General features: G+C 41.7%; 1 protein-coding gene across 1 annotated transcript in view; it reads right to left on the bottom strand.

Moving 5' to 3' along the window:
* Positions 1-27,032, bottom strand: part of LOC126413083 (myrosinase 1-like) — a 112,599-nt gene that overhangs the window by 53,768 nt on the left and 31,799 nt on the right. The window contains exons 5-6 of the mRNA XM_050082980.1: positions 14,353-14,536; positions 7,033-7,127 (exon numbers count right to left, since the gene is read on the bottom strand). Coding sequence (XP_049938937.1) covers positions 7,033-7,127; positions 14,353-14,536 — 279 coding nt within the window. The remainder of the gene's footprint in view (positions 1-7,032; positions 7,128-14,352; positions 14,537-27,032) is intronic.

The raw sequence follows: 27,032 nt of genomic DNA, 5'->3' as shown, positions 1-27,032 counted from the left end.
AACAGAAGCCGAGAGCAGAACCGTGTTAAGCTGGAAGGCCCTACGATAAGGGACGGACGGACACCCACGTCGCCAGCTAACCGCTAGGACCACACCACCCGCAAGTTTTAGCGTGAGACTTTTTCGCGTCTCTGTGACGTCAGGACCACCCCCCAGCCAATGTTAAAAGCTAGAGCCCTCCAGTAGAACAGTATAGATTACGATAACACAAAAAGGACCACACCAGCTGCAAGTTTTAGCGTGAGACTATTTCGTGTCTCTGTTACGTTGCAAACTTTAAAAAACATTGCCCCACCACGAAAAGTATAACGTTTCTCATTGGATGGACAGAATTTTTGTAGGCGGAGCTTAAGGTTAACATTGAGACCCTGATTGGTCAGATAAAAACTGAGCCAGATAGTTTTTTTTAAACCAACTTCGGTAAATTGTAGTAAGGAGAAGTTAGGAAAGAGTGGCTTCCGAGACGGCGAGGTGAGCGGAGCTGTGCTGTCCGCCGCCCCCTGACGAACACCGACAAGGGATTGAACACACGCGATGCCGCATAACAGCGCATAAAGCTTCACTCAGAACTGCAGAAGTCTCATCTGTTACACCCCCTTTTTGCATAATACTAGTGTCGATCGTCAATTAAAGCTCATGGTGTTCACATTTGCCACTTGAAGTAAAAATCCGAAACGCGATGATTTTTCTGTTATATAGTTATTGAGAAGCCACATCAGCCACTGTAATTTACGACAAGTTAGATAAGTAATTAAAGATAATTGAGGGTCACTGTAGACCATTTTTGATAGTTTTGTCTTTTGTGAAACTTAATTTAAACCTAGATTATAGATGTGATATGGCATAGGTCATCCTTCGATCCATTGTAGAACTTGGAAAGCCACTCAGGGAATATTCGTTCACATTTTTGTTGAACGCAGTTGGTTTTTACCATCTTGTATTAAAACATTTCCTTTTATCAATAGTGCAATTTATAAACGATGTTTTGTGAGTAGAATAAAATTTATAATGGTAAACTTAACTGCTTTTTCGACGTTATTCTTCGATTTTTAATGAAAAAGTTTCAGTAAGCAGATGGTCTTGCAATGGGTAATCCGTTAGCGGACATTCTATAAGACATTTTTTTATAAATTCATTAGGAGAAAAACTTTTAAACGTTATGCTTCTACAGTATTTGCCATTCAGTCCAGTTCGAAGTACGAGCGTAATATTTTAATTATATGCCATGGAATGATGGTGTAGACCAACTCTTTGAAATATTTAATAATCTTCATGTGAAAATTAGTTTCACTTGCGACTTGCAAAATTCAAATCGTGAACTAAATCTTGGCTTTAAATTTAACCATAATTGATGATTTTACGTGAAGCAACAAGTCTCGATCAAATGGCACCTTCTGATTCGATACATCCACAGACCCATAATACAGCTTTATTTCGTTCAGCTATTCGTCATGCTCTAGTCACATCTTTTTCACCAGATAAAAAAAGAAATTAATTTACTCAAGACAATAGCCTGTAATCACGGCTATGAGCCCTCATTAGTGGGAAAAAGTTACGAAGCGAAAACTAATAAAATAGTCACTACTTTAGAAGACAATAAAAATGGGGATAATGATAAAGGAAGATTTATTTCAATCGCTTATTTTGGTAATGTATCGTATAGGATTCAGCATGTGTTGATTAAGAAATATAGACATGATGTTGCTTTCGCTACAATCGACAGTTCACGAAAAAATTTAATCCATAATTTAAAAGCATCAAATGAACCTTTACGTTGCTCTGCAGTTTACAAAACGGCTTGCGGTATATGTCTGGTGTTATATGCTGGAGAGAGCGGTAGGCCATTTAGCTTAAGATACAAGGAACACCTGTTAGGATAGAGGGGTAAACATGTTCATAATTCAGCTTTCGCGGATCATTTATTAGTGATGAGACATAACCAAAAAGGAGTAGACGAAATGATGATTCTACATAGAGAGAAGAAAGGGAGGCAGCTTGATGTCTCGGAAGAATTTGAGATCTTTAGACATATGATCAGTCCAGATGGCGTCATTTTAAATGAAGTACTACAGTTGAGAAAAATAAGCTTCTTTAACACTTTGAAGCCGTCTCTCGCAACAGCATGATGTTCTAGCTCATGTTTCTTTTCACTTCTATTTCGGAACCGTTATTTTTCTCTTCACTTAGCGGACTCTGCATTTCATTATCAAATGTACTGGATATGCGGGTTTTACGTCAAGAATACTCTTCTTATTAGCATATTGTAATATCTTGTTTTAAATCCTGCTCTAGTATATTCTTTATTATTTTTCATTAGCACATATTTTTATAACTAACAATTTTATTAAGTTTTGCTACATATTGCCGTAGTCATTATTTTGAAATATTATTTTACTCCTTTCGTATTCCCACTAACAATGTCCTCGCTTAGAACTAAATACAATTTGTTCTATTCAAACCCTTAAATGTATAATATACTGATGTATTACTGCTTCAATTACGTATTTCATCCTTTGAGCATTTATCACTCTAGTAGAGCCAAGCAGGTGAGGTGCTCAGCGCTACTTTTATTTGGCATCGTAAACAGCTGCCGCACGTTAAGTGTACTTGTGGAATAATTCTTGCTGTTTTTGTGAAGGACTTACTCCATGATTTCTGCTATTTGAGCGTTTCAGTTCTTCTGTATACTGTACTTCAAATCACTTTTGTAATGTACTGGCCATTTTGGATGTATATTTTGTAATGTGTTTAAAACACTCTAGTTGACTATACTGCTTCTGAGGAAGATACCCACGAGGGTATCGAAATCTGGCCAAGGCTTATTACAGTAAACTTTAGGCAACATATTGGCTGTATGCGTTATTTGTTGAGTAAAAGTAGATGAAAGTGATCACATGTTTTAAGAGAAGTGTATTATTCTCTTCCAGCTTTGTATACATGATCATATATTGTAGCGAACAAAACGCACTCGTCTGAATAGACTACGTAGAAACTCAGTAATACGCCAGGTACATGAGTCGACGTGTACAGTCTTCCGAGTTTCGAATCGTTATTCACATTCCCTCCCAAAGGGTTCAACAGAGAAGCCATATATTGAATGTAACGTTAAAAAAACGATCCGACGCACAGAACTGTTCTCAAAATAAAAAAATCTCTTATCTGACTTCAAAATGGATAGCTCTACTCCCAACAATCTTAGGCCCCAAATACCTGTCTCATCCTAAATGCTTGGTCTACCAAAGATACATAAAGAAGTGTGTCTGCCGAGACAGATAGTGAATGGAACTAACTTGCCAACGTACTTTTTACCAAATAATTTAACCGAAGAACTGAGACATGTAGTTGCAAAAATGAATACACTCACATTCAGAAAAAACAGAACGCCTTGAAGGACAAGAGATAGGACGTACATATTCACGGGACACGTACAATGCTATGTTTTGCAGAAATGATAAACATTTCAGTTACATAGTTTCAGCATGTGCCTTGTTGCCTAGTAGCCACAGGGTCCGTCATGGGCCCTGGTAACTTTTTCCATGCAGATGACATCGACGCGTATAAGGTGCGAATAGCGACCTGTGGTATAGCCATCCATGCTCCATTTACCTGGTGGCTGGCGTTGGGTCACAGCGCTGCGCTCATCGTTTCACCATATCCTTCGACTGGTGACACGTCTGGTAATCTGGTGGGCCAGGACAAAAGGCTGACATCGTATGACACCAAGAAGCACGTGTTCATGCAATAACATATGGTCGCGCATTGTCTTGTTGAAAAATGGCGTCTAGGCTGTCGTTCAGGAAGAGTAAGGCTACGGGTCGCAGGATGTCATTCACATAGGTCACACAGGTCAGAGTGTCCTGGAGATGCACCAACGGTGATTTGTGGCTGCACTCAACAGCACTCCACACCATACGGCCTTGAGTTGGCACTGTATGTCTTGTACGAATTCTGTCACTGTGATGTCGCTCCTCCTGTCTGCGGCGACTCAAAATTTGTCCGTCATTTTCAGACAAACAGAACCTGCATTCATCAAAAAACATATCTATTGCCATTCCTGTCTCTAGTGACGTCGTTCCATACAGCGTTGCCATCTAGCATGTTTCTGCACATTCGTCAAAGGTGTGCGATGTGTTACACTATTCCACTGTTGCACCGGATCCGAGGAGGACGCAGATGTGTCCTGCAATGTCATTCGGATGAGGTGTCGATCTTGTCGGAGCGTGGTCTGGGCGGTGCGACCTGACCCATCTCGTTGTGTTCTGTTATGGTCCGTGAACCATTGTGCAAAAGCTCGTTGCACTACCGAAACACTTCGTCCCACAAGAGCAGCAATTTCCCGGATGGATGAGTTACATTCTCTGACGCCAATAATGCGCCCTCTTTCAAACTCACTGACTTGACGGTACGGTTCGCGCATACGTCTGCCAGGCATCCTGCACCTCTGCTCAAGTCACACTGATGCATTACTTTCGGTTTATAGCGACAACGAGAGCTGCAGGCAGATTTTATCGGTAGGTGGTGTTGCGCCGCCATATCGATGTTGTCCTTGAACCTGCGGCCCGACATGGTTCAAATGCTAATCATTTCTGCCGAACACGCCAGTATATATGTCCCGTGAATACGCGTGTCCTATCTCTACTCGTTTAAGGTGTACCGTTTTTCCTTAACGTGAGAGTACTTTTGGGAGAGCCGGCCGCGGTAGCTGAGCGGTTCTAGGCGCTTCATTCCGGAACTGCACTGCTGCTACGGTCGCAGGTTCGAATCCTGCCTCGGGCATGGATGTCCTTAGGTTAGTTAGGTTTAAGTAGTTCTAAGTCTAGGGGACTGATGACCTCAGATATTAAGTCCCATAGCGCTTAGAGCCATTTGAACCATTTTTGGAACTTTTGCCAGAGATCTGATACATTTTTTAGAACATTTACACATGGTGAAGACATCCACTACTGACATGCTTCTAAGCTGTGATGTGAAGTCTTTGTTTACTAATATTCTGATATCAGATACAATGGAGATCACAGGGAAGAAAGCTGATCCAGGTTTATGTGACCTGATTTAATTCTATCTTCGGTATAGTTATTTTAAATTTGAAAGATAGTTTTATGAACAATTTGACGATGTTGTTACGGGTTCTTCCTTGTCACCATTTTGAGCAAAAGGCGTTAAGTAATGCGACTCTAAAGCCTTCCTGTTAGTTCCACTTTGTAGATGACGTATTTGTTGTATGATCACATAGCAAAGAAGAGCTTCTCACACTCCATATTTCTTAAATGAGATTCAGCTCAAAATCAACTTTACCTTGTAGGCTAAGAGTGATGTCGCTCTTCCGATCCAAGGTGTGTTGGTATGTAGAAAATCTGACAATAGGAAACAGAGTGTATAGAAACCTGCTAATGCAAATAGGTACTGGGATGCCACGCACCCAGCCTAGAAGTAACCAGTACTCAAGACTGTCTTCACGTGTCTTCCACATGTGACAAAAAGGCCTAGAAACAGAGTTGGTTTTCTTAAAGAAGAGAGTGAAAGCTACGATAGTTGGTCCATGGAAACATTTGTAGTGCTAACAGGAAGGACGAGGAGCCTCTTTCTAACGCTGTTACGTTTCTGTTTGTTTCTGTGTTAATTGGCCGAATTAGCAGAATTTTACTGAAAAATGGTATACAGACATCTTTTATCAGTGAAAACAAAATACTTTTCTATCGTAGAACGGACGCATCTGATTACCTTAACATTGGGGAAGTCTATGAAATGAGTTGTGGTTGTGGCAGGGAGTAGGACCTACACAGGTGAGACTGGAAGGACTGTAAAATAACATTTTAAAGAAGACGAACGCCTCACGCATTTAAAACAAAATGTGAAATCTGTGGTAACGGAACATCAGGATATTATCAGCCTTGATCTTGATTTCGACAATGTACATTTCCTGATCAAGGAAACCAACATTTACAGAAGAAAAGTTCGAGAAGATATTTCCAAGAAATGGTGTATTTTCAATATGGAAGACGGCTATAGGCTTCAGGCTTTTTGACTCCTTGCCATCAAGGACACGAACACGTCGATGCGGTGCGAAACTAACACATGTAACTCCCAAGGAGTGAATTCTGTGGACAGAAACATTTTTGGGAAACATTTCTCCTCTTTTGCTCTGCCCGTCCCACCTCTGTTCAATAACGCTGGCGCAGCCATGGCCCCAATAAGAATATAAATCAATAAGACTTCTTCTGCCTAACCGCAGAACTCCCTTTTTATCCAACTATGATGGCCCACCAATGGTTGCCACTATAACGTTCGCCAATAAACCCCGTCTTCAGCGTAAGCGCAACATAACTCCATTTTTAAAAGAAAATGGCACTGGTCTTGGACAGTGTTCAGCTAACCATGGACACCACAAGATCCTGAAGCAGATCTCAACAGAGGGTAGAAACGTTAATCGTGTAGAAGAAAGATGGCGCAGAGTAGTAACCCATAACGTTCTACCTTCAGTGACAACCAACTGTAGACATAAATAAGCAACATTTGGCTACAGGTTAGGTCGGGGCTCTATAGTCGGACCTGGAGATGACAAGTTGGTGCATCGCTGAAATATCGTGCAGGTTCCACAACATTATAAAGCGCGAAGCTTGAGAACGTTATAAGCTGTTATTCCGTCGGAGAAGCTTCAAACAGCACTGTTTCTAAACGTCTTTAATGCTGCTTAGACAAATCTCAGGGTTTCTAAAACTTTATGTTATGATGCTTAATTTATGACCTTCGAGATACATGTCAAAAATAGTAAGAGTTTTTGGGTGATTTACAACTCACAAAATCAAATTCCTTCGCAACAAACTAGGCTCATTGCAATCGGACAGCATTTTAGTATCACGAAATAGCCCTAGCTTCTCTACATGGACTGGGTGCTAGAAAAACGTTGCAATAGTAATAGGGCCCTTATCCCCGACTCACGTATATCCAAAAGATAAACTAGTATCTCAGATAGGAATGAATCATGAAACGCTCAGCTTGAAGTATTGAATGTTGAAAGCGAACACACTGTACCTCGAATTGACGAGCACGTTCTGCTGCTTCGATGTCTTCAGTTGAGTTGGTGGCTGGTTCGTTCCAAGCACTATTCAGTGTGATGCCGACGTAACCTGCAATATCCAAGCCAGATGTTACTTTGGTTCAGAATAATACTTCGACAAAGCAAATGTACTGCCTGTACAAGGCGTCGTCATTTGCGCCTAGATAATAAGACGCAAATTAACCTGAGTTCGACAGAGCAGTGTATTAAAAGTCAGTGTACTGCTCATGCAGCAGGTACCGGCTAAATTGTTAGAGATTGTTGGAAAGTTGTGCAAATAATGGTTTTCTCATATAAGTGTTGTTCGACCTTTGAAACTGAAGGTGTAACATTAGTTTGTAACATCTTGTAGACATCGCCATCATCAGCGCTGATCTCTAGCGCCTAACAGACACCATCCCGGCGCTCGTTTGAAGTGTTTAAGAGAAAGCGTAATAAACATAATTCTGGATGGCCGAATCGAAATAATGAATCACCTACACGAATCCAGAATCTTAAAAAGGAACAAGTTAATGTTTTTGTTATCCAAATTAATGTCTGCGTCCCAATACCAGCAAGACTTACATTCCGGAATATATTACGAAACCAATAACGTTCCGCTGCTTCCAGGAAGTATGTTTAGCTTTCAGGTAATATTAAATTGTGGGAACTGTGTGGCAACCTTAGGAAATCCACTTTTGACAGTCACGTGACACAAAATCAACAAGAAATCAATCTTTTGAATCACAAATGATTACACTGCTACTCACTTGTTTACCAAGGCTTTTCGTATACTGAATGGCTCTCGGCCGATCATAGCCAAGCATAGCTACGTGTGTAGTCCTGTACTCAAATCATGAATAAAAATAAAGTGGGACAGTATTCAGTTATGACTAAATGATGTGGTACGATTGGGTAGTCACAGGTATTTATGGAGAACATTATCCCAGATGTCGGTACTAACAGAATCAGAAGAATTATATAGTTTTGAGAGCTGTTGTGGAATGGGGATACTTGAAATGGAAATGTGTGGTAATTTATATTTATTTATTTATTTATTGCCAAATTATAGACATGTTACCTGATTTTTTAAAAGCAGGTCGTACATCTCACAGTTTTCGTTTTTTCATCTTTCTGCAGTTTTCTTTTGTTTTATCTACAACATTTACAAAGAATAATACTTTTCAGAATAAGAGTAATTTAAGGTTGAAATATAAATAATATTTTGTTGCTTTTTAAGAAGAATATAAAAAGACGACGGATAGAGAGATTTGTTAGTACCATCACCGAATGTTACTGACGGTGAATACCTCGGAATGATTTCTTCGAGCCGTTGACCGCCAGTCACACACACACAGAAACAGACGCACACACACACACACACACACACACACACACATACACACACACACACACACACACAAACACACACAAAATAGTATTGCTTATCCAGTTTATTACTAATCCAATGTGTTAACTTTAGGTGCCCATCCGTGTACAGCATTTGGTGATTCCTTGGTTATATCGCCAGCACCTAATGCTGATATACTGTCACATCTCGGCCTCCTCCTCCTGTTCCTCCTCATTGTCTCTGTTTTCACTGTCACTGTGGGTATCGGTGTCCACCTTCTAGAGATTGTTGTTAAGTTGCGCATAAGCATGTCTGTTATGTCGTGTCAGCATGTACTCTTCATGTGTTGTTTTTGAAATACTGTTCGCCAATGCGTTTAATTGTGCCCATTGTTCCTCGTCTCTTATTGCTGTCTATATATCTATGTCTGCATCTGTGTAGTCTAAGTGTAGTGTATGTCTACTTTTCGGGTATTGCCCGCAGAAATTTGTGGTAAGGACTATGGGACCAAACTGCTGAAGTCATCGGTCCCTAGGCTTACACACTACTTAATCTGACTTACGCTAAGGGCAACATACACACACCCATGCCCGAAGGAAAATTCGAACCTCCGACGGGGATAGCCTCAGGAGATACTTGACAGCTGAAGTGGGCACAGAGTTTCACAGAAATTGCATCAGACGTTTGACAAACGTTAGTAGGTTGGGAGCCCTACAATTGAAGGCCTTGGCTGTAAACAATGATTACAGACAGTTCGTGAGAAACTCCTTGTTACTCCTTGTAGAACATAGTACGAGTGCGTGCTGGAAACTAATGCCTCTGAACTTTTGCGTGAAAACTCTTAAAGCTTTTTAAACAAGACAGACGTTATTAACATTCTATATCCTTATTTGCCATCCCTAAGCCATACTTTCTAAACATAGTCACCCTGACACTGAACGCATTTCTCACAACGAGAGGTCTGTTTGTTGATACCTCCACAGTAGAATGTTTAACTTTGTTGACACAGCCACAGATTCAACTCTACTTTCACCAATTCACCACTATCAAGGTTATGTCCTTGAAGGTATTCATGAAGATGTGGAAATCGGCTGGGGCCAAGTCGGTAATGTACGGAGGATGACCGATGACATTGAACCCAAGGCAGCGGATTGTTACATTTGTCTCAGCGCTCGGGTGTGGTCTGAAACCATTATGATGAGGAATACGGTGCTCCATGTAGGACGAACTCTTCGAATCCGAAACTCGGTTAGACCACGATGTTTCTCACGCTCCGGTATAGTCACGTTACACACCAGCAAATTTTACTCTACAATTCGGTGCCCTCTGGTGGCAGAGAGCTGCAAATACGTAGACATGAAGACTAAAGTTGTAGAATGTTAATAAAGTGTGTTACGTTCCTGAACGCAAATCTGCTTCCAGACTTGTTATTTATCAGGTAAATGTGAATAATCAATTAAGTAAGTAAACAATGATATGTGCCTTAGCATACTCTACATGAGTTTACGTGATTGTGTGATTGCAGAAACGTTAAGGGGCGTCCTTTTTTTATGTAGTCTTCAGAGTGTGAACTTTACTAAACCATCTAGAACACGTGGTTATAATGTACACTGAATTGTACGAAAAGAATATACAAATGTACACTTACAGATATGAAAGCTCAACCTATCATTTACGAAAAGAACACATAAAACCATACTTATAGATACGAGAGCTCAATCTATCGTAAGTTTGTCTATAATAAATTATTAACAACTAGATTTAGAAACAAATCAGCGAGTTGTGAAGGGCTTCCTTAACGATGCTTCCTTAACGTTGCATAATAAGACGACAGTAAAATTAGTTTTAAACTGTGCTCAATCATTGGTCACCTTTTGAGGTAGTTGTTACTTTATTATTATAAAAATTGGTAATGCAATTGTTAGTATCGTAACCTGAAAGAAATCGAAATTTCCTAATTTATGTTTTTGAGAGGTTTCACAGTAATGTTTCGCTAACTATACATATATATATATATATATATATATATATATATATATATATATATATATATAGTTAGCGAAACATTATATATATATATATATATAAAGACGGTATCTGTCCTTTTGGACATGTCCGAAAGAACAGATACCATCTTCGATCTTATATATATATAGTTAAAGCTCACCGGCCATTGGACAATCTTCTTCTGTTCGGATGCACAAACAGTGTCAGAACTCTTACGGGAATCGGCAAAAAGCTGCGAGTAATGAGGATAATGGGCAGGGGCACTATGAATATAGCGCGGAACAATAAGTTGGGAATGTGGGTCTCACGGGAGGCGTGCCAAAGATAAGTCACTGTAGTCGCACAATCCTCTGTGTACTCGGTGGCTCAGATGCATTGGTTGGCCTCTGTAATAAAAAACTGAGTGGAAAGATCAACAAACGAACTTGACCGGATGTCATGAGATGTCCGCAACGACCAAACACAACGATCAACAACGAAGAAAATGAAGAAAAGGTGGATTGAGCGTCTGACATGCAAGCAGGAGATCCTGGGTTCTAGTCCCGGTCGGAGCACACATTTTCAAATGTCCCCATTGACTTATATCAACGCCTGTATGCAGCTAGGGGTATTCATTTCATTGTAATTTTCGCTAAATCGTCCAACAAGTTGGTTGGTAGGTTAGCTGGTTGATTTGAGAGACGGGACCAAACTGCGAGGTCACTGGTCCCATCCGATTAGAGAGGGATCGAGAATAAAGTCGGCCGTGCTCTTTCAAAGGAACCATCTCGGCATTTGTCTTTAACTTTTCTAACACTCTTTGCAAGGCAGGAGGTCAAGGCTGCAAGCTGGTGCGCAAACAGTGGTAAGTACAATTGACTTGTTTTTAAGAATAATACTTTGGATTGAATCTTCGATTTTAAAAATGTCGTTGTTCTAGAAATATTTGAAAATGTCGTATCTGAATAAAAAATCGTAATGTATGTATATGAAATAGAAGATATTTCGTACACTTACCTTATTTATGAGATTTTATTGAGTCTTTACTGCGCAGTTTCTCAAAACAACCAACTTGTCACTTACTACTGTTTACAGCCGACGTCTTCAATGGCCCTACTACGAGATAGTTCGGAAGTTGTAGAAGACAAGCAACACAAAACATTCCGCTTACTATAACAGAATGACCATCTCAAGTTCGAGAATTTCGAGTTTGCCAAATCCTTGTTGATCCATTTAGCTCATGGAACTCTGTGGATTTTGGTTAACAGGTAAGCGTTAGAAATTCTTCTAGAGCTTAAATTTTCAATCAACACAATACGTTTAATTTGTAGTCGGCTTTATTCTCATTTAGACTAACATGCGGATGATCATGTTAAACCAAATCCTGATCTTATAAAGAGTCAAACTACGGCACTTAGCAAGTCAAAATTAATTCTGGAAATCGTTCAGTTACTACCATAAAATTAAGTAACGTATAAATTAATTGCGCTGAGCAGCCCTTCATAAGCTTAGTACACACTGAGCGACGCCTGAGATGATGTAACGTGTCTGCCATCAGGCGCATAGCCAACGAAGTAGTACAGAGGAGGCGGTGTTACGGCATGCGGACGCTTTTCATGGTTGAGGTGTGGTCCTCTAGTTTCAGCTTTTGAAAAAGAATGGGCTGCCAATCCTCTACAGGAATTTGGCCACCTACTTGAAAGCGTCTGCACGCGACCCACATTATTTTTGATCAGTTAGCGTAGTTATCTATAGATGCAACAAGTAACAATCAGCTGAAGAAGGTTTGTTGTGGATTTTTTTTTTTATTTACACAATAAATCATGTCACATTATGCCACTGAAACTTGGGAGCAACAGATTTTTTTTTCTTTGACTGAGTAACATTTCAATCCTTCAATCCTCAGTTCGCAGAAAACCTGAGAAATCGGAAACTTCCACTCAGACAGCATATTTGCTTCTGCACCCGATTGCCTACAGTATCTTTGACATCATGCTGAATGAAGTATCGAAGTTGTAAGGTGGCAGAATAAATGAAGGTCAGATTCGCACCTTACAAGAGAGTTTTATACATCACAACGGGAAGGTGAATATGACACCTAACTTCATCCGGCGGTAATGAGGAACTTTGCCTACCAAAAAAGGGATGACACTCAATCGACGGTAATTAACACACCGTTCCTATAGTGCATGTTTGAGTGAACGTGAAACAATCAGCGAGAGGCGTTTTAATTTGGAATTTCAGAGGGGCGAGCAGAGGCAAGGCCCCTACAGGGGGTACCATGGAAACCAAAATTTCCCAGGCGGAAAGTGAACGACCTACCAGCTGACCAGGACGGAGAGAGCGAGTATAACGGCCCATCTGAGGGACGACAGGAAAGAAAGCTTCTAGAAAAATGCGTTTCGGAATTCCAAATGGATACAAAACAAGACAGTGACGCATTTTCGATCATGTGTCCAGCGAGTGCTACACACGTGAGAGACTCAATATACGCATTTAGGTGTCTGGAACGGGCACAAAAAGTCCGATTGGCAGAAACGCGCTAGAAAGGAGAAAAGAGCCAAAGTTTCGACGCAATTTAATGGTAGGGAACTTTCGATTGGTAGAGAGATTTTCCACAAAATAAGAGGAACGTTCCTATTGGTCGAAAAAAGCCGTGACGTGAAGAACGAAAGAACCCAGGTGGGGAGACAGTTCGGCTATGAGTAAGACAAGACGTAAATTTTCCTGGGCTCTTCTCTGAACTGGCGTCAAGTGCAAAACAGAACACATAACGCTCTGCACGACGCAGAGGAGTCATTTGTGTGAAAACTGTGTTCACAGCAGCTGATATCCAGCTATAAATTAGCTGTAGCACCGTTTAGCTCCAACTGTGGAGAAACGAACCAGCCAATTAGTTAATCGTTCTTGCAAGAACTAAGAGGCCATTATAATATGCACACTGCTCCAACCATGTGCGTGTACATCACCACATTCTAAGGCTACGGATGAGTACATTTTCTCTCACATAACGAGAGTTTTATCGGAATTTCAGGGGAAGAGAGCGGCCTAGCAGACGACAACTCATTGCAGCTTAAGGTAACTACCGTGTGCAGAGGCACAAACTTATTGGATCACCAGCTTGCATCCACTGTAAACTCGAGCGACCTTGGGTAATCTTTTGCTCATTTTGGCACATAACTAACCATCCACTGTAGACTTGATTTGTCATCCTAAAAATAGTACCGAACTTTGAACCGGAATCGGACAATTTTCGTAGAACTGAGCAACATCATAACGTAAGTGTAGGAACAATTTTGTAAATAAACTTCTAGTTCAACTTTAATATTGTTGTGTTTAGGATAATTTAACCTTAATATTGTTGAGTTTAGGATTATTTTACTTTCCGATGTCGATGAGATGCGTTACCCTGACAGACTGTTTTTTGTTGTCTCATTGAAAACTGTGTAAAAGCTTGTATTTTTGTGCTAGTATCGCCACATTAAACATGTCATTTCAACTTACACAGTTGTCTTCAATCCTAGAATAAGGAAGCCTCAAAAATTGCAATTTACAAAGTAACTGCTAGAAGTTTGTTGTTGAACATGAACGAGATGGTTAGGTAGCAGCTATAGGAACCAAGCGCACTGTCCCACGTAAACTAAATTAGCGATTGTTCAGTAGCAGTCGTTTCTTAATTAAGCTATACTGGCGATAAATGGCTGTGTGAAATGACGTTGTTGCAATAGCGTGGCTTTATAATATCGGGCCGGGGGTAACGCTCGTACGCAAAAGATAAGAACACGAGGTATAGGAGAATTTATCAACCTCTCCTGGTTAACTATTAAACTTCCTTATTTTCTTGTTTATTTTTATTTTTTGATTAGCTATCGGAGCTTCTCTGTGGCTGCGGCCTTTGAGGGCACCTATCTTGCCAACCCCTTAGTGCATCCCTAGCATCCTCTCAGTCATAACACTGTATATTTTCTAGAGAACCCACCTTGCTGCGACGCCTTGTACTGCTCCTGGTACAAATGGTAGACCCGCGCATGCGCCTTGATGATGGTGTGGGCGGCCAAGTAGTCTCCAATGCCAGGAGCCGGTAGACTGGGTGCTGCCCGCCCAACGGACGCGTAGCCGCTCACTACCGCTGCAGGCTCGTTGAAAGTTATCCAGAATTTCACCTGCACGAAAAGACATAGATTCTGCAACGTATGTAATCTAACCAACAGCTCCTTCCAGAGGCACCTGAAACTTTCGTGAAGACAGACACCATTTTTACATGTTTTCACAATCTGCAGCCAAACACTTCCGAGGCACCCCTTACGATATCTTGTGGAGGTACTTCTCATACTACAATTATTTACTCCTGTTCCTGTTTCGTTCGCGATTTTTGCGTGGAATGAATGACCTTCGGTATGCCTTAGAGTGAGCTATAATTTCTGTGACTTTTCCTATGGTGTTCAGGCGCCTTATACAGGGTCTTTATTATAGGTGCAAACGAAAGTGGCTCGTAGAGGACATTGAACCAAGTACGTAGTCACAGATCGGAAAATCAATTGAGGGGGGCAGGGAGGGGGAACATAGGCAGTCTTCCTTGGTAACTAAAATTTTTTTCCCAGGCACTGTAATTGTAAAGGTGCATTAGAATAATTATTAAATGCACTGGAGAAAGCACTTTTTGGAGATATCTATAGAAATATTGTTTTCCTTAACCAAACAGAGTGAGTTTTACTACCAATGATTCGATGACTTGGCACGTAGCTACAATTTAACACGTTTGCGCAGCTCTAACTCTGACAATGCTAGTGGTGGGCAGGAGTCTCTGAAGTATACGCAAATATTTGTCAAAGAATATGGCACACTTCATATCCTGGCGTTTGTTGACCGTTTGGAGAACGCAGATAAAAAAAAATGTTGTATGACTAGGGCCTCCCTTTGGGTAGACCGTGCGCTGGGAGCAAGTCTTTCGATTTGACGCCACTTCGGCGACTTACGCGTCGATGAGGATGAAATGTTGATGGTTAGGACAACACAACACCCAGTCCCTAAGTGGAGAAAATTTCCGACCCAGCCGGTAATCGAACCCGGGCCCTTAGGATTAACTGTCTGTCGCGCTGACCACACTTTTTTTTTTTTTTTTGTTAGTCGTTGATCGTTGTGGACGTCACATGACATCCGTTCAAGTTCGTTGTTGATCCTTTCACTCAGTATTTTCATTACAAAGGCCAACTAGCTCTCTGACCGAACACGCTGAGCTACCTACCTTGCCGGCTCCATTCAGCTACCGGGGGCGGACAGAAACCAGATGTTCCATACAGAATCTACATGGATCCTTCATGCAGAGATTTTTCGAAACTCAGCCCGCATTGTTCGTCTGTGAGATGCTCTGGTCCACAGAGAAAGATCTCCTAGTAGATGTTGTGTTTCTTGTGTTCGGAAGATTACGCGGTACAGTCCCGCACTGTCGCTTAGTAAGGGCAATTCAAACTTAATAAATACCGGAGTTGCTTACTGATTGAAAACAAATATCGTCCTTTAACGGGCAAAATCGTCAGACAGAAAATTAACGATGTTGTAGGGCCTATTGGTTCACTGTGTGTAGAATCAAAGCTTGGAAGGTGGACTGGTAATTGACCTCGGGCGGAATCAAATGTCTTCCTCATAAATAACTGGAATGAGACACAATTATTCGATTGCAGTATAGGTGCTGGATCACTGGAACAACTATGAAATATCGGTTAGTATCCGACTGGAGCGATCTATTGTGGCACGACCACATGAAACTACACTGCGAGCAAAACTTACGGACGAAAGTAACTTAAGCATGATGTAGCACAGCCAAGTAAGTAACTTCCACATTACGTATTTCTGCCAAGTAACATACCTTGATGAATCTTGAACCATGCACAGAAATGACTGCTACAGCAGAATACAGAAGGTAACCGAAAGAAATTCCCAGTGAGACGAACAGAAATGACACTTCTATATAAAGACAATAATTATACGGAAGTCATTGCAATTTATCACGGTCGTATGGACATTGCAAAACGCGGGACATAGTTCTTAACAGGATTTGTGATTGCCACGGATGGAAATGCATGTTCTGTAACGTGCTCCCATGCTCGCCGCAAGATTAGTAAGGGGCTATTTTGGTAGGGCATCCCATTCCTCCACCAGCGTGACTGATAAGCACTGAATGGCCTTTGGTGAATATCGGACGTACTACAATACGTCTCCCCAACGCACCCCACACGTGCTCGATAGGGTTTAAGTCGTGCGATCGAGAGTCAGTCAATACGCCGAATTTTCTCTTTATGCAACCTAAGGTTTCGATGCGGTCGCTAACTGTCATACATAAAAATTAATTCATGGCCAAATGCTCCCCTGAAAGAACGCAGATGGGTGAGAACAAAAAATAAAAACACCCACAGCCGTCCATATGATTTTATTTTATTTTGTCGCTACCAGTTTCGACGCTTCATTGCGTCATCTTCAGGCTGTGTTGATGCGGTACAGGTTGATACGATCCCCATGCATAACCCATCAGTTGCCTACAGCTCGGGTTTAGCACCTTACGACTTCTATATGTTTGGCCCAATGAAGATGCACTGCACAATAAGCAGTACGTGGATGGCGGGGAAGGTGGGGGGGGGGGGGGGGGGGAGTTATTGATGCGGCAAGACGTCGGCTCCGACGTCGAACAATAGAGTGGTGTCCCATGTGGGCATACAGAAAGAAGATTATGGGTGCGTGTGTGCGTGCGCGCGCGCGTTTGTGTGTGTGGGTGTGGGTGTGTGTGTGTGTGTGTGTGTGTGTGTGTGGGTGTGTGTGGACGTGTCTGTTCAAATGGTTCAAATGGCTCTGAGCACTATGGGACTTAGCATCTGAGGTCATCAGTCCCCTAGACTTAGAACTACTTAAACCTAACTAACCTAAGGACATTACACACATCCATGCCCGAGGCAGGATTCGAACCTGCGACCGTAGCAGCAGCGCGATTTCGGACTGAAGCGCCTAGAACCGCTCGGCCACAACGGCTGGCGGACGTGTCTGTGAAACAGGCAAACAGAAAGCTAGTACCCTAACTACTCCAGTTGCACTGTTTACAGCTCCGCATATCGCTTAAAAACTGTGCATCTATTGTAAGTCGTAATCATACTGGTAACAGTTTCATAACCCGCATACTTAAAATGTCGAGGCTACTTACTGTTCGTTGAACTAGTAACTGTACGCCTTCTTATTCGTGTAGTCGTTTCTATTATTGTCCCATGAATAACGCCATTTTAGTCTCTGACCTTGACACATTGAACACTGAACACTTTCTTTTTCTAATGTATTGAACGTTATAATAATTAACCGTAATTAAAAGTCTGGTTCGTAAATAAAGGACGGGATTCATTTTCACGGATAATGGCATGATAAGAATCGCCTGATCTAAGACGGCTGACTGAAAAAAATTCCTCCTCCTTCGTAACTCTTTTAACAGTTGGCAACATTGGTATGCGACAGGTACTAGCTTGTAGCCTCTTCTCTATAGCTCCAGTTGGCGGAAAGCCTTAGCACTGAACGGTTGTGTTGTTACAGTGTAAAGTTTGGAATATTGCGCCGACGGTCGGTCAATGCGATTTAAGCAACGTGTAGTCATTGAATTCTTGACAGCGGAAGGTGTCATCCCAAAGGAGATTCAACAGAGAATGAAAGAAGTTTATGGTGATTGTGTTGATGTGAGTACTGTGCGTCGTTGGGCGAGTAAGTTTAAAGATGGTGAGGCGGGGACATCTGACCTGCGTGACAAACAAAGAGTTGGACGTCCTGTGGCAGCAACCACCGAGTTTCACAAGAAAAATGTTGAATGATTGATTCAGGACGATCTTCGTATCACTCAGAGAGAAACTGCAAGCACAATCGATGTGTGTTACGAGCAGTCGTTTGCCTTGATGAATGGGTATCCGGGAAAAACGGCAACCTGGTCTAAGAAGAAACGTGATTCATCCTACGGGGCAACACGTTTCCACCGATCCACAGTCCAACCTCTATGACTATATGTCCAATCTAATCGTAAGGAAGTCATTAAGTCTACGTCTGTTCGCGTATGAGTCGTCTCTGTGGAGCCCCCTGTTCCAGAGTACTACCGTTCGCCCTCTTTCTTGCTTTACATAACGGGTAACCCTCTCATATTCACATTCTGTGAAGAGGCGAGGATATCCAACACGTTGTCACCTATTCGTGATTCAGACATTGTCCATGGTTGCTCAGTACAACGCGAATAGCCTGCCGGATTCGCCGTTTGCGACATGCTTGTTCCCAGTCTCTAGGCAGTCACAATCTGCACTTTCTCAGAGTCGCTTACGTCAGTGAATTTCGCCATTTTGGTTTGTGTCGTCTATAGAATTATTCCCCATTCATTTCTGCTACGCCTACGTGTTTTCCTTACACCCAGACCTTCAAATGTCAGACAGTCTGAAAGGTACCAAACATTATAAATCGTTATGGTGTCAACAAAAATACCGATGTAGTTTGTACTATGTACTGTCGTCCAGGTAAAGGTGCGTAATAGCAAGTGATAAATAACACCTGGCCTACAGCGCACAGGAAAAGCATTAACTGCGAGCGTCTGTCATATAGAGCACCCTGGGGAAGTCGGTAGAGCTTCGTTTGTCGAACCATGCGTCCCAGGTTCGAGCTATTGTCATCCCAGGTTTTCTACTGTTGTACGAGTGAAATTTTATATTTGACAAAATGTTCCTGCCATGTAAAAAGACTGTTAGGAGTTTATAGCAGTGTTCTATTCACAGTCTGCTTTCGCTTCGTTTATTTGACAGTATCAGACCTGTAGAGTAGAGCTGTAGTTTCGCAGAATAAACAAACAGTCTGAAGAGAAGAGTAAAGAAACAGTTGCATCACACGTGCGGAAGTACTAATAGTAATAATAATAATAATAACAATAACATAATAAAAATCATAATACTAATAAGAAACAAAATGACAGCAATAATGAGTACATAACTTTCAGAAATCATTGCAAACACCACCACACGTGCACATTATCGCTGATTGAGAACAAAAGTTTCACAATAGTGGTTGCCTTCAAAGAAGCGTGTGAAGCAAATTGTTTTCGAATACCAAGCACGTTTTATGAATCCCATATTTAGGCATCCAACCTGTAAATTATAATCACTATTAACACTTGTGCACTTGCGTGAAGTTGTTTCTTTATCCTCCTGTTCCGATTGTTCGTTTTTTATTCTGTGAAACTACAAATGTACTCTACAGATATGGTACTTTCAAATAAACCAAGTGCATTCGGGCTGCCAATAGAACATAGATTTAAACTCCTAACAGGCTTTTTACATGTCAGGAACATTCTGTCTCATATAACAATTTCATACGTACTGCAGTACAAAAACTGGCATGACGAGGACTAGAACCCGGGACCCTTCCTACAACAAACTAACGCTTTATTAACATCTCTACGGGAACTCTACACTCTACTCTTTGCTCCGTAATTCATGTGTTACTTACGACTTACCATTACGCACCTTCTCCTGACGACAGCAGATAACACAAACTATTTTCAAACAACTTACCGGTTTTCGTCCACGTAATATTTTCAGCGACCGCCTGTATTTGGGGGGGGGGGGGGAGTATACCCCGCCATTTTCAAAGCAAACTGCAACGGACAAGCGAAGTACACGCAAATTTAAAACCTCGGTTCTTAGACTGATGCAGGAAAGATAACACACACTGAACATAAGTGCCACCAAAGGTGACCATAGTCAGAGATATCGATAGTGAGACTACCAACTAGCAGGTGAGGTAACATCAATTCTGTCTCTCTGTTTTGTGACAAGTGAGAGAGCAGGATTCCCAACAGAGTTCAAACAAAAACCTCCATCCCTGTTTACAAGGTAGCTCGCTAATTTAATCTCAACTGCTTCCTTAATAATACTGTCCCAATAGCTGGACGTGCAGCCCAATATCTCGGTGTTGTTATATAGCATGGAGTGACCAGTATCCAAACAATGTTCGGCAATAGCAGATCTACTTGGCTGCTGTTATCATGTGTGCCGTTTTTATACTCAGTACATCGGTCCTCCAGGGTCCTGATAGTTTGACCAATATATGCCACGCCACAGCTACAAGGAATGCGATATATACCCGCCTTACGCCAACTGACGTTAGGTGTGGTGCTGAATTAACTAATGTCTTTCGGCATGTGTTGACATCCACTTACTTTTTATTCAGTGATGAGTATTACGAGCAGACAAATGGAGTTCGATGGGCAGTCCGTTGTCTCCTGTGATCGCAAATTTGTTTATGGAGGACTTCGGGCAACGTGCATTGGAGTCGGCGCCTTTCAAACCGCCTGTTTCTTCAGATATGTTGACGGTACTTTTGTTGTTTGGCCTCATGTTACGGAAAATTTGAATGCCTTTCTAGAACATCTGACCTGGATCCACCCGAACATTAGTTTTACGATGGAGTTGGAAGAGGATGGTTGTCTTCCCTTTCTTGACGTATTGGTTAGGAGAAAGGTGGATGGATCATTGGGACATGCAGTCTACAGGAAACCTACTCAGACCGACTTGTATTTACAGACTAATAGTTGTCACCATCCGGCTCAGCGTGAAGGGGTACTTCGTACCTTGGTACACAGAGCACATGTCGTTTCCGACGCTGAGACTTTGCCAGCTGAGCTGTCCCATCTTGAAGTTACATTTCACCTGTCAGTTGCAGTTTGCCTTGAAAATGGCGAGGTGAACTTCCGCCGAAATACCGGCGGTCGCTGAAAATATTACCTGGATGAATACCCGTAAGTTGTTTGAAATTGTATACACCATGAGAAACTCAGGTCTCACAGCACAAACTATATCGGAGGCTTGGTACCGATCTGACTGACATCTGTATTCACGTTCCCTTATTAACACCAATTTCGATGTGGACAAAGTGGCAAAGTGTTTTGACGCAGCAGTTTCGAAGTGACCTTGAAGTTCAAGCTTCATCTGCCTTTGCCAGACTGTATTAAAATCCGAAATAAAATTCGGCTGTAATGTTATTTTGTGGCTATTACGTACGCAGAACAATGTAACTTGAATTTGTTGGAGACTATGTTGGCAAATTTGTTCATCAGAACTGCTGATCTTGAGTAGACTTTAGGTTTGACGGTAATACAGTTTTTACAGTCGTACAGATAAGTACAGCCGTTTGATTGTTAGTTATTGCAATTTCTTTCTGTTCTGCTTTCGACTACTTCGTTTTTATTTCGATTACGATGTGTTTTTGTTTCTGCTATAAGTTTTTCTACGACGTCACGCGAAAATGAGCGTATATCTATCCATCGGCCATTCCTATGACGTCGTTTCAGTGACATGCTAGTAAATAGTTCTGTGACCTTGCCTCAGAAGACAACCACGTATGTTGAGCCTTTTTTAGAGATTTTGCAATTTCACTTTTAGTTATTGTCGAGTATATCATCCTGTGTTAGCTACAATCTGTGATCAAAAGTATCCGGACACCTGGCTGACACCTGAACTTACAAGTTCGTGGCGCCCTCCATCGGTAATTCTGGAATTTAATATGGTGTTGGCCCACTCTTAGCCTTGTGACGGCTTCACGGCTTCCACTCTCGCAGACATACGTTCAATCAGGAGCTGGAAGGTTTCGTGGGAAATGGCAGCCCATAGTTCACGGAATGCCGCACTGAGGAGAGGTATCGGTGTCGGTCGGTGAGGCCTGGCACGAAGTCGGCGTTCCAAAACATCCAAAAGGTGTTCTATGGGATTCAGGTCAGGACTCTGTGTAGGCCAGTCCATTACAGGGATTTTATTGTCGTGTAACCACTCCGCCACAGGCCGTGCATTATGAACAGATGCTCGATCGTGTTGAAAGATGCAATCGCCATCCCCGAATTGCTCTTCAACAGTGGGAAGCAAGAAGGTGCTTAAAACATCAATGTAGATCAGTGCTGTGATAGTACCACGCAAAACAACAAGGGGTGCAAGCCCCCTCCATGAAAAACACGACCACACCATAACACCACCGACTCCGAATTTTACTGTTGGCACTACATTCACTGGCAGAGGACGTTCACCGGCCATTCGCCATACCGACACCCTGCCATCGGATCACCACATTGTGTACCGTGATTCGTCACTTCACACAACGTTTTTCCACTGTTCAATCGTCCAATGTTTACGCTCCTTACACCAAGCGAGGCGTCGTTTGACATTTACTGGCGTGATGTGTTGGTTATGAGCAGCCACTCGACCATGAAATCCAAGTTTTCTCACCTCCCACCTAACTGTCAAAGTACTTGTAGTGGATCCTGACGCAGTTTGGAATTCCTGTGTGGTGGTCTGGATAGATGTCTGCCTATTACACATTACAACCCTCTTCAACTGTCGACGGTTTCTGTCAGTCAACAGACGAGGGTTTCTGTCAGTCAACAGACGAGGTCGGCCTGTAGGCTTTTGTGCTGTACGTGTCACTTCACGTTTCCACTTCACTAGCACATCGGAAACAATGGACCTATGGATGATTAGGAGTGAGGAAATCTCGCAAACAGACGTATGACACAAGTGACATCCAATCATCTAACCAAGTTCGAAGTCCGTAAGTTCCGCGGAGCTCCCCGTTCTTCTCTGTCCCGATGTCTAATCACTACTCAGGTCCCGCTGATATGGAGTACCTCCCAGTAGGTGGCAGCACAATGCGTCTAATATGAAAAACGTATGTTTTCGGGGGTGTCCGGATACTTTTCATCACATAGTGTATATCGAAACAAAGATGTACACTCGAGGAATAACTGATTCAACAGAACATCGTTGGGTATTTAAGTGAGACTTGTCGATGTCCTATTGAAAACACTACGAATTTTTAAGACAGTCAAAGGATTTTTGTTTATGAAAAATGCAGGTTTTCTCGGGGAATTTCGTTGGTGAAACCATGAACGGAGTAACAAACTCACCTTGGAGACTATTATTTTCCTATTCCTGATCTTCAAGAGAAATAACAAAACAGCTGTAGATGTAGAGGGGAACACTTGTTGAAACTTGGCCTCAGGGCCAAGCTGCTACTTGGTGATAGTCTTGACAGATTAAAACAGCAGGATTTTTATTTTATCCACTAATGTGTTAGATGACGATCAGTTTGGCTTCAGGAACGGCAACGGCACCAGATACGCAATTCTGACTTTGCGGCTTATAACGAAAGCAAGAATAAAGACATGTCAAGAGTCGTACTTAGGATTTGTCGAGTTGCAAAAAGCATTCTAAAGTGTCAAATGAGTGAATATGCTCGAAATTATGAGAAAAATACGTGTAAGCTGTAGGGACAGACGGTAAATAGGTAATACATACAAAAGCCAAGAGGGAAAAATAAGAGTGAAAGACCAAGAACGAAGGGCTCACATTAAAAAGGATCTAAGGCAGGGAGACAGTCTTTCGTCCCTCTTGTTCAATCTATACATGGAAGCAGAGATGATGGAAATAAGAGAAAGGTTCAGGAGTGGAATTAAAATTCAAGGTGAAAGGATATGAATGATAAGATTCGCTGATAACATTTCTGTCCTCAGTGAAAATGAAAAGCAGTTATAGGATTTGGTGAATGGAATGATTAGTCTAATGAGTACAGAACAAGGACTGAGAGTAAATCGAAGAAAAACGAAAGTACCGAGATGAAGCAGAAATGAGAAGAGAGAGAAACTTAACATCAGGATAGGTGATCACGAAGTAGATGAAACTGAGGAAGCCTGCTACCTAGGCAGCGAAATAACTCATGACGGTCGGAACAAGGACTGGTAAAAAGGGCTTTCTTGGCCAAAGGAAGTCTACTGATATCCACCACAGGATTTAAATTGAAAAAGAAATTTCTGAGAACGTACGTGTGGAGGGCTATACGAAACTAAGGTGGAATGATAAGGAAAGGAATGAGGAGGTTTTGCGCAGAACTGGTGAGGAAAGGAATAAATGAAAAACTCTTACAAGAAGGAGTGAAAGAACGACAGAACATGTGTTAACAGATCAGGGACTAACCACCAAGGTACTATAGGGAGCTGCATGGGGTAAAAACTGTTGGGGAAGACAGAGATTGGAATACATTCAGCAAATAATTGAGGACATACGGTGCGAGGCTGGCGCAGCAGAGGAATACTCGGCGGTCCGAGCCTGATGATTCTACATCTACATCTACATCTACATAGATACTCTGCAAATCACACTTAAGTGTCTGACAGAGGGTTCATCGACCCACCTTCACAATAATTCACTGTTATTCCACCCTCCAACAGCGCGAAAAAAAAGCAAACACCTATGTCTTTCCGTGCGACCTATAACTTCCCTTCTTTTACTGTGATGATCGTTCTTCCCTGTGTACGTCGGCGTCAACAAAGTGTTTTGCATTCGGAAGAGAAAGTTGCTGACTGAAATTCCGTGAAGAGATTCCTCCGCAACAGAGAACGCCCTTGTTTTAATGATGTCCATCCCAAAGCCTGCCTGTATCTTGTCCGTGACACTGTGTCCCCTACTTCGCGGTAATACAAAACGTGTTGTTCTTCGTTGAACTTTCTCGATGTACTCTGTTAGTCGTATCTGGTAAGGATGCCAGACCGCGCAGCAGAACTCCAAAAGAGGAAGGGCAAGCGCAGTGTAAGCTGTCTATTTAGTAGATCTGTTACATTTTCTAGTCAATGGTTTGCCTTCCCCACATTTTCTACATGTTCATTCCATTTAAAATAACTCTCGCAATTCATAGATATTTAGTCGAATTTACGGCTTTGAGATTGAACTCATTTATCGTGTAATCGAAGTTTAAAGGAGTCCTTGTAGCACTCTTGTGAATAACCTCACTCTTTTCATAATTTTGGGTCAATTACCTATCTTCGCACCATACAGATATCTTTCCTAAATCGTTTTGCAATTCGTTTTTATCTTCTGATGAGTTTACTAGCTGATAAACGACATCATCATCTGGAAACAACTTAAAACGGCTGCTAAGATTATCTCCTAAATCGTTTATGTAGATAAGGAATAGCAGAGGGCCTATAGCTTAACCTTGGGGAAGGCCAGAAATCAGTTCTGTTTTAATTGATAATCTTCCGTCAGTTACTACGAACTGTGACCTCTCTGACAGGAAAACACGAATCAGTCACATAACTGGTATAATACTCCATAGGTACGCAATTTCATTACAAGCCCCTAGTATGGTACAGCGTCAAAAGCCTTTTGGAAATCTAGAAAAACAGAATCAGTTTCAAATACCATGTCAATAGCACTTAACACTTCGTGTGTACAAAGAGCTAGTTGGGTTTCGCAAGAACGGTGTTTTCTAAATCCGTGTTGACTGTGTGTCAATAGACCGTTCTCTTATAATTCGTAATGTCCGAACACAACGTGTGTTCCAAAATGCTGCTGCATATCGACGTTAATGATGTGGGCTTATAATTCAGTGACTTACTCTTACTACCTTTCTTGGATACTGGTGTGACTTGTGCAACTTTCCCGTTTTTAAATTCGGATCTATCGCTGAGCGAGGGATTGTATGTGTTTGTTAAGTATGTGACTATTGCATCAGTATATTCTGAAAGGAATTTAAATGGTATAGAGTATGGACCAGAAGACTTGCTTTTACTAAGTGATTTAAGTTTCTTCACTACTCCGAGGATATCTACTTCCAAGATACTCATGTTGGCAGCTGTTATTGATACAAATTTTGGAATATTTTCTTCATCTTCTATGGTGAAGGAATTTCGGAAGGCTGTGTTTAGAAACTCTGCTTTCACAGCACTGTCGTCGATAGTATTTCCATTTCTATCGCGCAGAGAAGGCATTGTCTGTGCCTTGCCTCTTGCATACTTCACATACGACCAGAATCTCTTTGGATTTTCTGCCAGGCTTCGAGATAAGGTTTCTTTGTGGAAACTATTGTAAGCGCGTCGCATTGATGTCCGCTCTAAATTACGAGCTTCTATAAAAGATCACCAGTCCTGGAGGTTTTGTATTCGTTTAAATTTGGAATGCTTTTTTGGTTGTTTCTGCAACAGTGCTCTGACCCGTTTTGTGTAGCAAGTGGGATCAGCTCCGTCGTTTCTTAATCTATTTGATATGAATCTTTCAATTGTTGTCGATATTATTTCTTCGACATCTAGTCTACATTTATATTGTTAATTTGAAAGGAGTGCAGATTGTCTCACAGGAAGGTGCAAGTGATTTTTATCTGTTTTTCTGAACAGGTACATTTTTCGTTTATTTTTGGAGGATTTGGGGGTTACAATACTGAGTTTTGCTACGACAACCCTGTGTTCACATAATCCTTGTATCCGTTTTGATGATCATTATTAGTTCAGGATTGTTTGTTGCGAAGAGATCAAGTGTGTTTTCACAACCGTTTACTATTTGCGTGGGCTAATGAACTAACTCCTCGCAATAACTCTCAGAGAATGCGTTTAGCACAATTTCGGATGATGTTTTATTCGTATCTCCGGATTTAAACATGTATTTTCGCCAACATATCGAGGGTAAATGAAAGTCACCACAAACTATGATTGTGTGAGTCGGGTACGTGTTTGAAATTATACTCAAGTTTTCTTTGAAACTTTCAGAAATTGTGCCATCTGAGTTGGGAGTCGGTAAAAGAATCGAATTATTATTTTATTCCGGTTGCCAAGAATGACCTCTCCCC

The sequence above is a fragment of the Schistocerca serialis genome, chromosome 7, assembly GCF_023864345.2.
Source record: "Schistocerca serialis cubense isolate TAMUIC-IGC-003099 chromosome 7, iqSchSeri2.2, whole genome shotgun sequence".
Lineage (NCBI taxonomy): Eukaryota > Metazoa > Arthropoda > Insecta > Orthoptera > Acrididae > Schistocerca > Schistocerca serialis.
Note: the sequence above shows the minus strand (reverse complement) of the source record. Positions and strands in the feature narration are given on the sequence as shown.